The sequence below is a fragment of the Trachypithecus francoisi genome, unplaced genomic scaffold (genome assembly GCF_009764315.1).
Source record: "Trachypithecus francoisi isolate TF-2019V2 unplaced genomic scaffold, Tfra_2.0 Lachesis_group16, whole genome shotgun sequence".
NCBI lineage: Eukaryota > Metazoa > Chordata > Mammalia > Primates > Cercopithecidae > Trachypithecus > Trachypithecus francoisi.
This window is the reverse complement of record NW_022681461.1, coordinates 57,380,837-57,393,151: the sequence shown is the minus strand read 5'-3', so window position 1 is coordinate 57,393,151 and position 12,315 is coordinate 57,380,837. Positions and strand designations below refer to the sequence as shown.

At 36.6% G+C, this 12,315-nt stretch overlaps 1 protein-coding gene across 1 annotated transcript; it reads left to right on the top strand.

The window, feature by feature from the left end:
* Positions 1-12,315, top strand: EQTN (equatorin). The gene is made up of 8 exons (XM_033237523.1): positions 1-353; positions 598-723; positions 2,594-2,680; positions 4,527-4,613; positions 5,970-6,014; positions 7,277-7,336; positions 10,640-10,793; positions 12,017-12,315. The coding sequence occupies exons 1-8, from the start codon at positions 278-280 to the stop codon at positions 12,291-12,293; spliced, it is 912 nt and encodes a 303-aa protein (XP_033093414.1). The 5' UTR covers positions 1-277; the 3' UTR covers positions 12,294-12,315.

Below are 12,315 nucleotides of genomic sequence, written 5' to 3'. Positions count from 1 at the left end.
AATTAACATTCTTTTATGAAACACATTTATTAACTTCCAAAGAAAATCTTGTAATGGTTTATTTTAAAAAAACTAAAAACCATTTTAGTACCTGAGATAAAGCAGTCTTCAGACTGAGTCACAACGCTGTTGGGAACCCCACCCCCACCAGCATTCTGATGCCCATCTGACAGTGATGTCATAATGTCTTAGTTAGACACACAGGACCTGCTGGGCCACAGAAAGGAGGCTCTGGGAAGACGCACTAGGTTACTGGATAAATCACTTCAATTTCCCAATGAATTTTATATTGTTTATTTTTATACCTGGAGTTTTTTCCTTGAAAGGTGGCACTTTGAAGCCTACTATTGAAGGTGAGAGAGTATTTAAAACTTTTATAAAAATAGTAGGTAAGAAGGATGACCCATAATTATGAAAAATTGGTATGTGGCAATTTTCTACAGGATGATATAAACTTTATTGTTAGAGATATGGTATGCTTTAGATTTTAAATCTCTGCCTCTAATCCTTTGTGAAAAAAATGCAGTTACAAAAAGAAAGCAGTAAAAGAAATCAACATATTTCTGATCTATGGTGTGTAATACTTTATTTTTTTAGCATTGCCTAATGTGATGCCTTTAAATGAAGATGTTAATAAACAGGAAGAAAAGCATGAAGATCATACTCACAATTATGCTCCTGCTAATGAGAAAAATGGCAATTATTATAAAGATATAAAGCAATGTAAGTCTTTAAAGTGAATAGAAATGTATATGCAAAAGTTGATTATCCTGGTTTGACTTAAATCGCCTTTTTAAAATTCCATCATTTCCCCCTGTATTTGTTGGGTATTTTATTTCTACTTCTGTGACTTGCCTGTTCATACCCTTGCCCATTTTTCCATTACGTTGTATTTTCATTTCTTTTGAAGGGCTCTTTTTATGTAGAATATATTAATCCTTTTTATGGTAAAAATAATAAATATTTTCTGCCAGAATGTTACTTATCTGTAAGCCTTATTTTATTTTATTGCATCTTACTCATTTTTTGAGACAGGGTCTTGCTCTGTCACCCAGGCTGGAGTGCAGTGGCACGACCATGGCTCACTGCAGCCTTGACCTCCCAGGGTTCAAGCAGTCCTCCCGAGTAGCTGGGACTACAGGCATATGCCATCACACCAGGCTAATTTTTGTATTTTTGTGTAGAAACGGTGTTTCATCATATTGCCCAGGCTGGTCTCAAACTCCTGGGCTCAAGCGATCCACCTGCCTCACCCTCCCAAAGTGCTAGGATTATAGGTGCGAGCCACTACACCTGGCCAAGCCTGTTTAAGTATCTTTAATTACTGAGAAGATTTCAAGTTTTATAATATCAATTCTGTTTCTTCATTTCTTTATCATCTCTGCAATTTTGCGTCTTGCCTTAACGGGTCTTATCCAGTCCAAAATATTGTTTTCTTGATTTTTAAAAGTTGTTTTATGTTTTTAACTTGAGCTTTAAATCCAATTATTTTTGTGTATGGCATAAAGTAGGGATAAAACATTATATTTTTCAAGGATGATAGCCAAGTGTCTAACACCAATTCCCTACTAATGTGAAACATTTAATATAATCAAAACTCTAACATGAAATTAGGCCAATTGTTATACTTGTTTTTTTAAACTGTCTGTTCCTAGAAAAATACCAGTGTTTCAACTTTTATACTTTCGTAACTCATGGCATGAGTGTTGGGTTGTGACTTCCTTTTAGTTTTCCATAGCTCTGTCTCAGGAATTGCTCAAAAACGATGAAATATTAGTGGCACCATTTTTATGTGTGTTGTCCATAATTTATCTGTTATCTTGTTAGAGAACATTTAGTCTATGTGCAGTTTTCCCCATGTACATTATTCTCATACACACACAGGTGAATTTCTCTGTTCTCACAAAGAGAGAAATGAATATGTACATATTAAATACACGCACATACATTCGTGTGTGTATAGAATTTTGTGTCACCTTATGAAATTTTGGAGAAAGGAGACACATGTGCATGTTCAGTCTGTTGTCTTGATCCAATTCACTTTGATCCTTTGGTTGGGGGAATATGTACATCAGTTTTGAGTTGCATCCAACTCCACTGATGAGTCTTAAGAGCAGCATTCTTTATGTGTATGTGTAGATTTGAGTATATGTGAGGGAGCCTAATTGTTATCAAACGATATGCTTTTTAAGTTGAAGTGTTCATTCCATAGTCTAACAGAAGGTTCAAGGGCAGGTAAATGCTTCTTACTTGGTTTTTTGATCATGTCAATACTAACAGTGATAACATTGCACATCTACAAGTCTACTTCAGCACCTGTTATGTGCTTGCTTTTTTTTTTTTCCGACGAATTTCGCCAATAATTGCTTCTTGGAAGGGGTCATTTGACATAAAGATACTAGTTTGACTTTTTTCAATTAGTTTTAGATTTGACCCTTGCCCCACTTTCTTATTTTATTGATGAAAAAAATGACTGTAATTTTTTTATTTTTTTATTAGTGCATATGTTTTAAGAAAAAAACTCAGAGAAAGAAAAAGGTAAGGGAAAAAAGTGACTTAGCTAGTTGCTGAAGACTTTTGCTTTTGTTTTTAGATGTGTTAACAACACAAAATCCAAATGGCACTGAGTCTGAAATAACTGTGAGAGCCACAACTGATCTGAATTTTTCTCTAAAAAACTGTAAGTAGTGAAAGGCACCATTGCACATGTAAAACAGTGCATGTTTAACATGTAAAACACATTAAACAGATTTCAAAACAGCAATAGAAACTGTTGGGGAGAAAAGAAGTCTTCATTCCTAAATAAGACTAACATTTTCCCTCTAAAGTTGATTCTATGACTTGGATCCAGCTTAGCTCTTGGCCATCCTCTCTGCTTTTCTCACACTTCCTCCCACACAAATACACTTGAGGCTCCACCTCCATTACACTGATCATTTCAGAATCCGGGGAGGTTCTTGCATTTCTAAACCTCATACATTTCGTTTATGTGGAAAGAAAAATTAAATAATAACTAAATTTATGATTCTAGGAAAATTTACATCTTTCTTAAACCCACATTTTTATGCCTTTCTGGTTTTTATCTTCAGCTTTAAATGGGGAAGAGAGAATGTTTCTAGCTATGGCAATGTCAATATTGAGAAATGTGAAACTCAGGAATGCCTAATTATTAACAAAGCTACTTGATAATAACGGAATATTTTGAGCAATTTCAAACCTTGGGATTTAAATGAGACAGTGACACTTCAAGGGTGTATATTAACTCAGTAAATCACTCATGGGAATCTTGCTTATGCACAACAAACAATATCTTGAGTTGTCTGGGACAAGACATGGAGAGGCAGCTCTTAAGTGGACCAGGTACCTCAAATTCCCTTAGGATATGAGTTACTGAGTACAGACCGCAGGACCCAAGGAAGAGACTGCAAAACCCTCACTTTTATTTCCACAATTCAGGCTCCCAGAGGATTGTCAGGGAAAGTGGGATTGGAATAAGACATTCCTGCCATTTCAAATGGGGCTGTGACAGAAGGAGACCTGCTGGCATGGTGGGGATGTTCTAGGGGAGCAAGCCCTCAGGAAGATGGAGATCTGAGGATACCTTTGACTAAGGGTTGCTTGCTTAAGTATAGTCCCTAAAACTCTGAAGGCAAGGGGGGTAAACTGAGGCAATCTAGATGCTTTTCTCCAGAGGATAAGGGTTGCAAAGCAGAATTTAAGGATGACTTACTAGTTTTTCGAGTGCTGCTTGAATCACTATCAACTCCAGTAACTGATTCCCTTTCCCAACCTTCCTTGTCAGCAAGACACCTGTCATGGGTTTGTGGGCTGGCTCAGTGTGAATTTTTTCTGCCCCTCTGTAGAAGTCCTCCTATAATGGGTGCCCTGTTCTCCGTATGAAACTTTATTGACTCCTGTATTAAACAGTTAACTGAAATGGCCATTGACTTGAAGAAAGGGTCCTCCAGTCACAGTTGTTACCAAACACTCCCTTAGTGACATACTTCCAGAGGGACCTATTACAGACTGAGATATATACTAAATTAGACCTGAAAACCCTTGATTTGTAGTCTGAAATCTTTATATCCAAATGTCTGTTTCCAATTTACAAGCAGACTTAATATTCAGCCTCCCTTTCTTGCGTCGTTACCCTAAACAGCAGCCAAGCTGCTCTGGACAAAGAAGAGCATTTCGCCGCCTGTACAGGGAACCATCTGGAGCCAATTATCTTCTCCAAGAGATCTTCTTTACCTCTAAAGAAAGCCTGTGGCCACATATTCCTTTTCCTCTCTTTCACAAATTATAGTCGTGTTAATCCCACCTCAGGCACCCCATGATCACAAAAACTTTATTCTTCAATACCTTCTTCTTTCTCCTTTAATTTATTTCAGGAAAATGTTAATGTCTTTCTCTTCCATTTCTTCTCTCTCCTTTTCCTTGTTCCATTTTTTAGCTTGAAAAATATCTAATCTCAGATGTTTAGTCAGTATTTTTACATGCCAATCATTCTTTTTCCCTTTTCCTAGATAAAATTGTCAATGCAACTGCACATGAAAAATCCGCCAGTGAAGAAGAAACGACTACTAACGAACCCTCTCATAAAAATATTCCAAGTATTTAAATTACTACACTGTATTCATACCCGGAGCATATCATTATGTGACTTAAAAATTTAAGTTTCACTACTCTGAGCATTACATAAAGTCATAGCATGCTTAAAGAATTTCCACTGCTACCTTTTAAAGTCACTAAAATCTTTTAAATGGTGAATGTCTAAGAGTCAGTCTTCAGGTATACCTGACAAGGGATGGGAAATGAGCATTTGTAGAAATAGAATTTTATTTTAATAAAAACGTATCACATTTGTGCCTATATTAAATACATATTCACAAATTAGTATATATTTATAAATATAAGTATATATCGAATGTATTTGAAATATAATTCATTTTGCTAATAATGAAAAATATTCTGCCTGCTTGAGGAATAAACTTATCTCTGGTTAGGATCAATTGTGAATGTTTCCTAAGATTATTTGAGGTTGGGGGTTGGGAGTGGGAGGCTGCAAAATCAAAATTACCATTTTACTTCCCTCTCAAGAATACTGTTCCTTATAAAACATTTGTGGAGCCATAACAACCCAGGATGGCTCTCCTCTAAGGTCTTGAATGAGTGGTCTAATTGAAGAGAATGGATACCTTTGTGTCGTTACATGAAACCCTATTTTCTCCAGTTCATGCAATCCAAGTATGTTTCTAATGTAATTATTCTGAGTTTGCATTTTTAACCCTACTGAAAAAAATCTTTTTTGATATGTTTAAAAATGAAAACTTGATCATCCTGGCATTCCCCTTTTTAAACGTCTCTAGGAACTTACTACTAAATTTGGGGTCAAGTTTTAACTCCTTAACCAAGCATTCAATTCCAAAACAATCTGGCCACTGTGAAAATGTTCCACTCTCAACTCTGGTTACATTCCCCGTCCACACCCTTCACTCCAGACTTACCTGAAGCTCCCAGAGCTTACTGAGCCTGCTTATGAGTGCGCGTTTGCTCACGGCTGAAATGAGCTCGCTCTCACCTTGTTTGCCTGGTGAACAATTGCTAGTTCTCTAAGCTTATATGGGAACATCATCTCCCTTTTGAAGGGTTTCTGGCCTTAACAAGTTGAATTAAGCCCTGTGCATACCACCTGTGCATTTCTACTAAAGCCTTCAATATCCTGCTACATAAACAGCAATGATTCTTGTCTGCATCCAAAATTAAGGTGGGTTCCTTGACTATAATGTCTGAGCCTTGTTTACTTGTGTATAAGTTAGTGCCAACCCCAGGGTCTGACACACTGTAGGAGCTCAAAGTTTAACTGCTAACTGACTAACAAACAAATGAATGTTACTCAAACTAAATTATTTTGTTATCCTGTTGTTGTTTTTTTGTTGTTGTTGTTTTGTTTTGTTTTGTTTTAACAGGATCAACCCCAAACGTGCCTGCATTTTGGACAATGTTAGCTAAAGGTAAAGTCATACAGCTAGGTAGCTCGGGGAATGTTTTGGTTTTCTAAAATCTTACTTAGAGCTAAGATGAGTCTAAATACCTCTAATACTGAGTCGATAAGTCAACATTTTGTTGCCACACGTAATAGCAAACTTCAAAACAAACCTAGAAAGGTGATGAAGTGTCACACATTTTCTGATTGCCCACTCTTTATGAGAGTTTTATTCTCTTACAAATGGTAAATGTTATTCCATTTATTTACGGTTAAATTTTTTCAGTAAGATTCTTGCTCAATATCATTCATCTTTTTGTTTGGAGCAGTGCATGCAAAAGCACATAGAGATGCATGTATACATGCAAAGTATATATCAAAATATATGCATGCATAGAAGTGTGTATCACAAATATATAAGCATGCATGTATAGCATGATGTACATAGTATTTCTATGCATGTGTGTATAAATGCATGTGCATATATGGATGTACACATGTATAAAGGTAACGCATGTATCACACAGAAATATATGCATTGTATATGTGAAATATATACCATATTCAGTTGATCATTTTTCCATATTCTGTGTTTGCATTCTGTATCACCTACTCATTAATATTTCTTTGTCACCCCAAAATCAGTAGTTGCAACACCTTCCCAGTCATTTATGGACAGAGCTTTGAAGATTTTTAATTGTCTGACACACACATTCCCAGCTGAAATAGAACAAGGCAATATTCTGCCTTCTTTATTCAGCTCTTGTTCTGTAAATAAGTGTCATTTTTGCACCCCACTTAGTGCCACATTTTTTGCATTTTTTGTGCTTTTTTGTTGATGATTTTGCTGTTTAAAATGGTCCCCAAATGTAGTGTTAAATTGCTGGTTAGTGTTCCTAAGTGCAAGAAGGCTGTGATGTTCCTTATGGAGCTAATATGTGTTAGAGAAGCTTCGTTCAGGCAAGTGTTATAGTGCTGTTTTCTATGAGTTCAGTGTTAATCAACAATATATATTAAGTGAAGTATCTTTAAACAGAAACACACATAAAGCAAGGTTGTTTATTGATCAGTTGATGAAAATGCTGTGACTAGACTTGCAGGAATCTAACCCTGTATTTACCCTGGGAGGAACAGTTCAGTATTTGCTAATACAGTGTTTAAAGGACTTTATAGAACATAACTGCTGTGAATAATGAGAGCACACTGTACATATTATACACACACATACACAGGCAATAATTTTAGTGAGTGAATGTTGTTTACCATAACACCAATTTATTGTTTTAACAGCTATAAATGGAACAACAGTGGTCATGGATGATAAAGATCAATTATTTCACCCAATTCCAGGTAAGAACAAAATATTTCAATTGACTGGGTGCAGTGGCTAATGCCTATAATCCCCGCACTTTGGGAGGCTGAGGCAGGTGGATCACTTGAGTCCAGGAGCTGGAGACCAGCCTGGGCAACATGACAAAAACCTTTTCTCTACAAAAAATGCAAAAATTAGCCGGACATTGTGGCATGCCATTGTACTCCAGCCTGGGTGACAGAGTGAGACCCTGTCTCAACAAACAAACCAAAATACTTCAATTAATAGACACATAAATACTCTTACACATCTTAGTGTCTTTATGATGATACTATTTTTGGTGTATGAAAGGCAGTATCATGGTGACTAACATCTCAGAGAGGACATTTACTGTTTAGGAGAGTTATAGTTCCTAAGCATTCTTTTTTAGTTATACTTTGCAGATGACCATTACCACCTTCCTGTTTTGTAACACTTATTCCTGAAACCAAATGGAGGAGGTGAGTTAATAATATGTAGAATGCAATCTTTTTTTAAAACAGACTTTATTTTTAGAGCAGTTTTGGGTTTAAAGAAAAATTTGGCAGAAAGTACAGAATTTCCATATTCAACCCTCCTCAGTTTCCCCTACGTCTTACATGATGTGGTACATTTGTTACAATTTATGAACCAATAGTGATTCATTATTAATTGAAGTCCATAGTTTACATTAGGATTCACTCTTTGTATTATACAGTTCTTTGGGTTTTGACAAATGCAAAATATCACGTGTCTACCATCCCAGTATCATACAAAAGTTTCACTGCCCTAAAATCTCCTCTGCCCCCATCAATTCATCCCTTTGTTCCTCTCTCCCCACGAACCCCTGACAACCACTGATCTTTTTTTATCTCTATAGTTTTGCCTTTTCAAGAATGTCATGTAGTTGAAGTCATACAGTATGTAACCTTTTCAGACTCGCTTCTTTCACTTTGCAATATGCATTTAAGATTCCTCTATGTTTTCTTGTGGCTTGAGAGCTCATTTATTTTTATCACTAATATTCCATTGTATGAGTGTAACCTAGTCCATTCATCTACTGAAGGACATCTTGGTTGCTTCTAATTTTCGGCAATTATGAAAAAAGCTGCTGTAAACACTTGTGTGCGGGGTTTTGTGTGGACATATGTTTTCGACTCATTTTGGTAAACAGCTATGAATACGATTTATGGATCATATAGGAAGACTGTGTTCAGGTGCAGTGGCTTGCCTAGAATCCTAGCACTTTGGAAGGGCAGGTGGGAAGATGAGAGTGGTTATTTTTGTAAGAAACTACCAGACTATCTTCCAAAGTATTTTTGGAATTCTCACCAGCAATGAATGTGAACCCCTGTTGCTGGATACAGTTTTCACTAATGGCTTAATTATATTAATAGAAGTAAAATAAATTCCTGATTTGAATGGAAAACTTCATTTAAAAAACACATTAATTTCCCCCAGAAAACCTCTGTCCTACAAATAATTGGTTGAAAAATAGCGTGATGACATATCTAAGACCTGTCACCTCATTTGTGCACTGGATTGATAGTTGTGCCCATTTGCCTTGTGGTGCTTCAAGAAAATTGAGTGATTTGGCTAGACGCTGTAATCCCAGCACTTTGGGAGGCTGAGGCAGGCGGATCACCTGAAGTCAGGAGTTCGAGACAAGCCTAACCAACACGGTGAAACCCCATTTCTATTAAAAATACAAAAAAATTAGCCAGGCGTGGTGGCGGGTGCCTGTAATCCCAGCTACTCAGGAGGCTGAGGCAAGAGAATAGCTTGAACCTGGGAGGCAGAGGTTGCAGTGAGCTAAGATTGCGCCACTGCACTCCAGCCTGGGTGACAGAGCAAGACTCCATCTCAGAAAAAAAAGAAAGAAAGAAAGAAAAAAGAAAAGAAAATTGAGTGATTCTTCTTTGTTTAGAAAAGTTATAAAAACAGGAATGACAAATGCTGGCTCATTTTATAAATAATTTGCCATTTCTTCTATTTAATAGAGCTTGATTGATTTTATTGTTTATTGAGCACATACTACATGTTAGGTGTTGTAGGTACATTATTATGTTAGTCCTCACAGCAACTCCATGAAGTTGGTATTATCTTCATTTTACAGTTAAGAAAACTGAGGCTTAGAGAGAAAAGCTGCCCACGCTTGTAACTAGCTTTTCTGTAACTTCCAGTGATTATGAGTTCCAAACCCTTCTCTAGTTCAGACCATCACCTAGATAAAGAAGATATACTATGAGCACACATCTTTATTAAAAATCCTTTCAGGAGACAGAAAAGCAATTCAGGAGCACAGCCCATTTCAACATAATTTGTTTGATTATTCCCAAAATAATAGACCTCAAAGCATTAAAAGAGTCATTGACAACTGTACACATTTTCATGGTCTAAGGTCACACATTGACAATTATAATTTTTTAAAATCAGAGAGTATAGACATGGAAGCTTGTCATTGCGTATGACCTAAATATCGTTACCTAGAAAATAGTGAAAACCCTTGGAACTTTTGAGTTGGCAGATGCTGGGGGTTCGCTAGGGGAAAGGGGAGAAATAAGGACATATTGTCATCATTAAATGTTTCTTAAGTCAGATATATATTCAGGCAAATATAAAATTTGGCAGTAAAGCTATCATTTCATTAATAGATTTAGTTAAAAAAAGATTCTTGATATCTCTGGATCCAGACATAATCTTATATTTAACTTATTTTAGAAAGTTAAATACATTGATTCTATTTATTTTTGTAATGTGAAGTACACTAGGTTTAGTCTTTTCAGTAATAAAATGCCAAAACTATCTCTTAAGCCTCAGGGAAGAAGCATCCACTATACCACCCTTTTAGCTTAAAAGAAAAATCAGTGCATGACCCAACACTAGAGCATGCACCTTTACCTCCTGTAAGACGGGTCCCTTGGGTGTAAGTCAATCGTTTTGGATAATAATCTCTTCAGACATGGTAGATTAAATCAGATAAAGTCTGCTATATATGCATTTTGACATCTGGTAATCTTGGTTTGAAACCAGATTTTGCCACTTACTATGTGCTATGGGCAAATACAGAAACTTCTGTGATACTGTAAAACGGAGCTAAAGACAGCTCCTTCAGGATTGCTGTGAAGGTTAAAGAGGAAAGTTAAGAGTGCTTGCTTTTAGAGGGTAGCTTTCTCCTTTGCATTGCCTGTGGGATGGGAGGCCGGCCAGTTAATACTCTGGATGGTGGAGGGCTTGCTTCTCTGTATTTGCTTTGCAAGCTTTACTCCTTCAGGAAAACACACTGATCACCCTATTTTCCACTGTATTTTCTTTCTTTTCAGAGTCTGATGTGAATGCTACACAGGGAGAAAATCAGACAGATCTAGAGGATCTGAAGATCAAACTAATGCTGGGAATCTCATTGATGACCCTCCTCCTCTTTGTGGTCCTCTTGGCATTCTGTAGTGCTACACTGTACAAACTGAGGCATCTGACGTAAGTCTACAGACTTCTGCAGTCTTTACAACAAATGCATGACATTGCATTCTCTCCCTCCTCTCTTTAACAGATTCTTAGAAATATGTGACCTCTGAATTTATCCACACGGCATTCAAATTGATTCCATTTACCATATTCAGATGGAGCATTGGGCTGTCTTTAAGGGAATATCCTACTTGAACTTTTTCCCAATAGTCATCCAGAGATAGAAATAACCTTAGTCAATTGGAAAGGATAAAGAGAATCTAGATATGCTCTTTTTTATATAGCCCTGGAACAAATATATTCAGTTCTAAATAGCATATCTGCTTAGCATCTAATGTTTTTTATTCAAGCAAGTCTTGAGACTTTCAAAAAAACAGCCAATCTCTATCACCTTTACACTGTGAGACCTGTCCTCTGGCTCTTTCTTATAAAAACATTAAATTCAACTCAAGCCTGATGGAGGGAATTATTTAACATTTTTCAGGCAGTGTAACAGATTACCTTCAAAAATCCTAACAATTGCCTAATGTTTATAATGATCATTAATTCCATTCTTTTCATTGTGGTGTTTTTGATGAATGGTGTATTTCTCTGGTTTGTTAAAACTGTGATCCCAGGTATTTATTCCCCTTCATTCAATTTCATTGTACATGTTTCTTATTAAATTTTATTAAGGCAACTTTTACTATTTTAGTAAATTGGTTTATAAATTCTAGAGATTTGAAACATGCTTCAAAGTGTTAAATATAATCAAATTACAATGAAAGAAAAACTAGGCCCTCCACGGTGGCTCCCGCCTATAATCCCAGCACTTTGGGAGGCCAAGGCGGGCAGATCTCAAGGTCAAGAGATCAAGACCATCCTAGCCAAGATGGCGAAACCCCATCTCTACTAAAAATACAAAAAGTAGCTGGGCATGGTGGCACGTGCCTGTAGTCCCAGCTACTCGGAAGGCTGAGGCAGGAGAATCATGTGACCCTGAGAGGCGGAGGTTGCAGTGAGCCAAGATTGTGCCACTGCACTCCAGCCTGGCGACAGCAAGACTCTGTCTCAAAAAAAAAAAAAAAGAAAGAAAAAAGAAAAAGAAAAGAGAAACTATCATTTATATAATGTTACTAAGTAATTAATACACTGGGCAAAATTCGAATATTTTAATTTCTGAATGTTTGTCTAAGCTGAATTACAGATGTACACAATTAAAAACAATTCTTGATATATGTTCTTTTCTTCCGCAGTTATAAAAGTTGTGAGAGTCAATACTCTGTCAACCCAGAGCTGGCCACGATGTCTTACTTTCATCCATCAGAAGGTGTATCAGATACATCCTTTTCCAAGAGTGCAGAGAGCAGCACATTACTGGGCACCACTTCTTCAGATATGAGAAGATCAGGCACGAGAACATCAGAATCTAAGATGATTACGGATATTTCCACAGGCTCAGATGATGAGATGCACGTAAACTATGAGTTAGAATTGGAACCCGGTGAAGAAATCATACTGATGAATAAATAACTTTAATCTTTTGTCATCAAAA

Excerpts from the sequence above, each read along its gene's own strand:
- EQTN (XM_033237523.1), top strand. The coding sequence starts at position 278 with ATGAATTTTATATTGTTTATTTTTATACCTGGAGTTTTTTCCTTGAAA. Across the intron at positions 724-2,593 it reads TTATAAAGATATAAAGCAAT|ATGTGTTAACAACACAAAAT; the intron begins GTAAGTCTTTAA and ends TTTTGTTTTTAG. Across the intron at positions 6,015-7,276 it reads TTGGACAATGTTAGCTAAAG|CTATAAATGGAACAACAGTG; the intron begins GTAAAGTCATAC and ends TTGTTTTAACAG.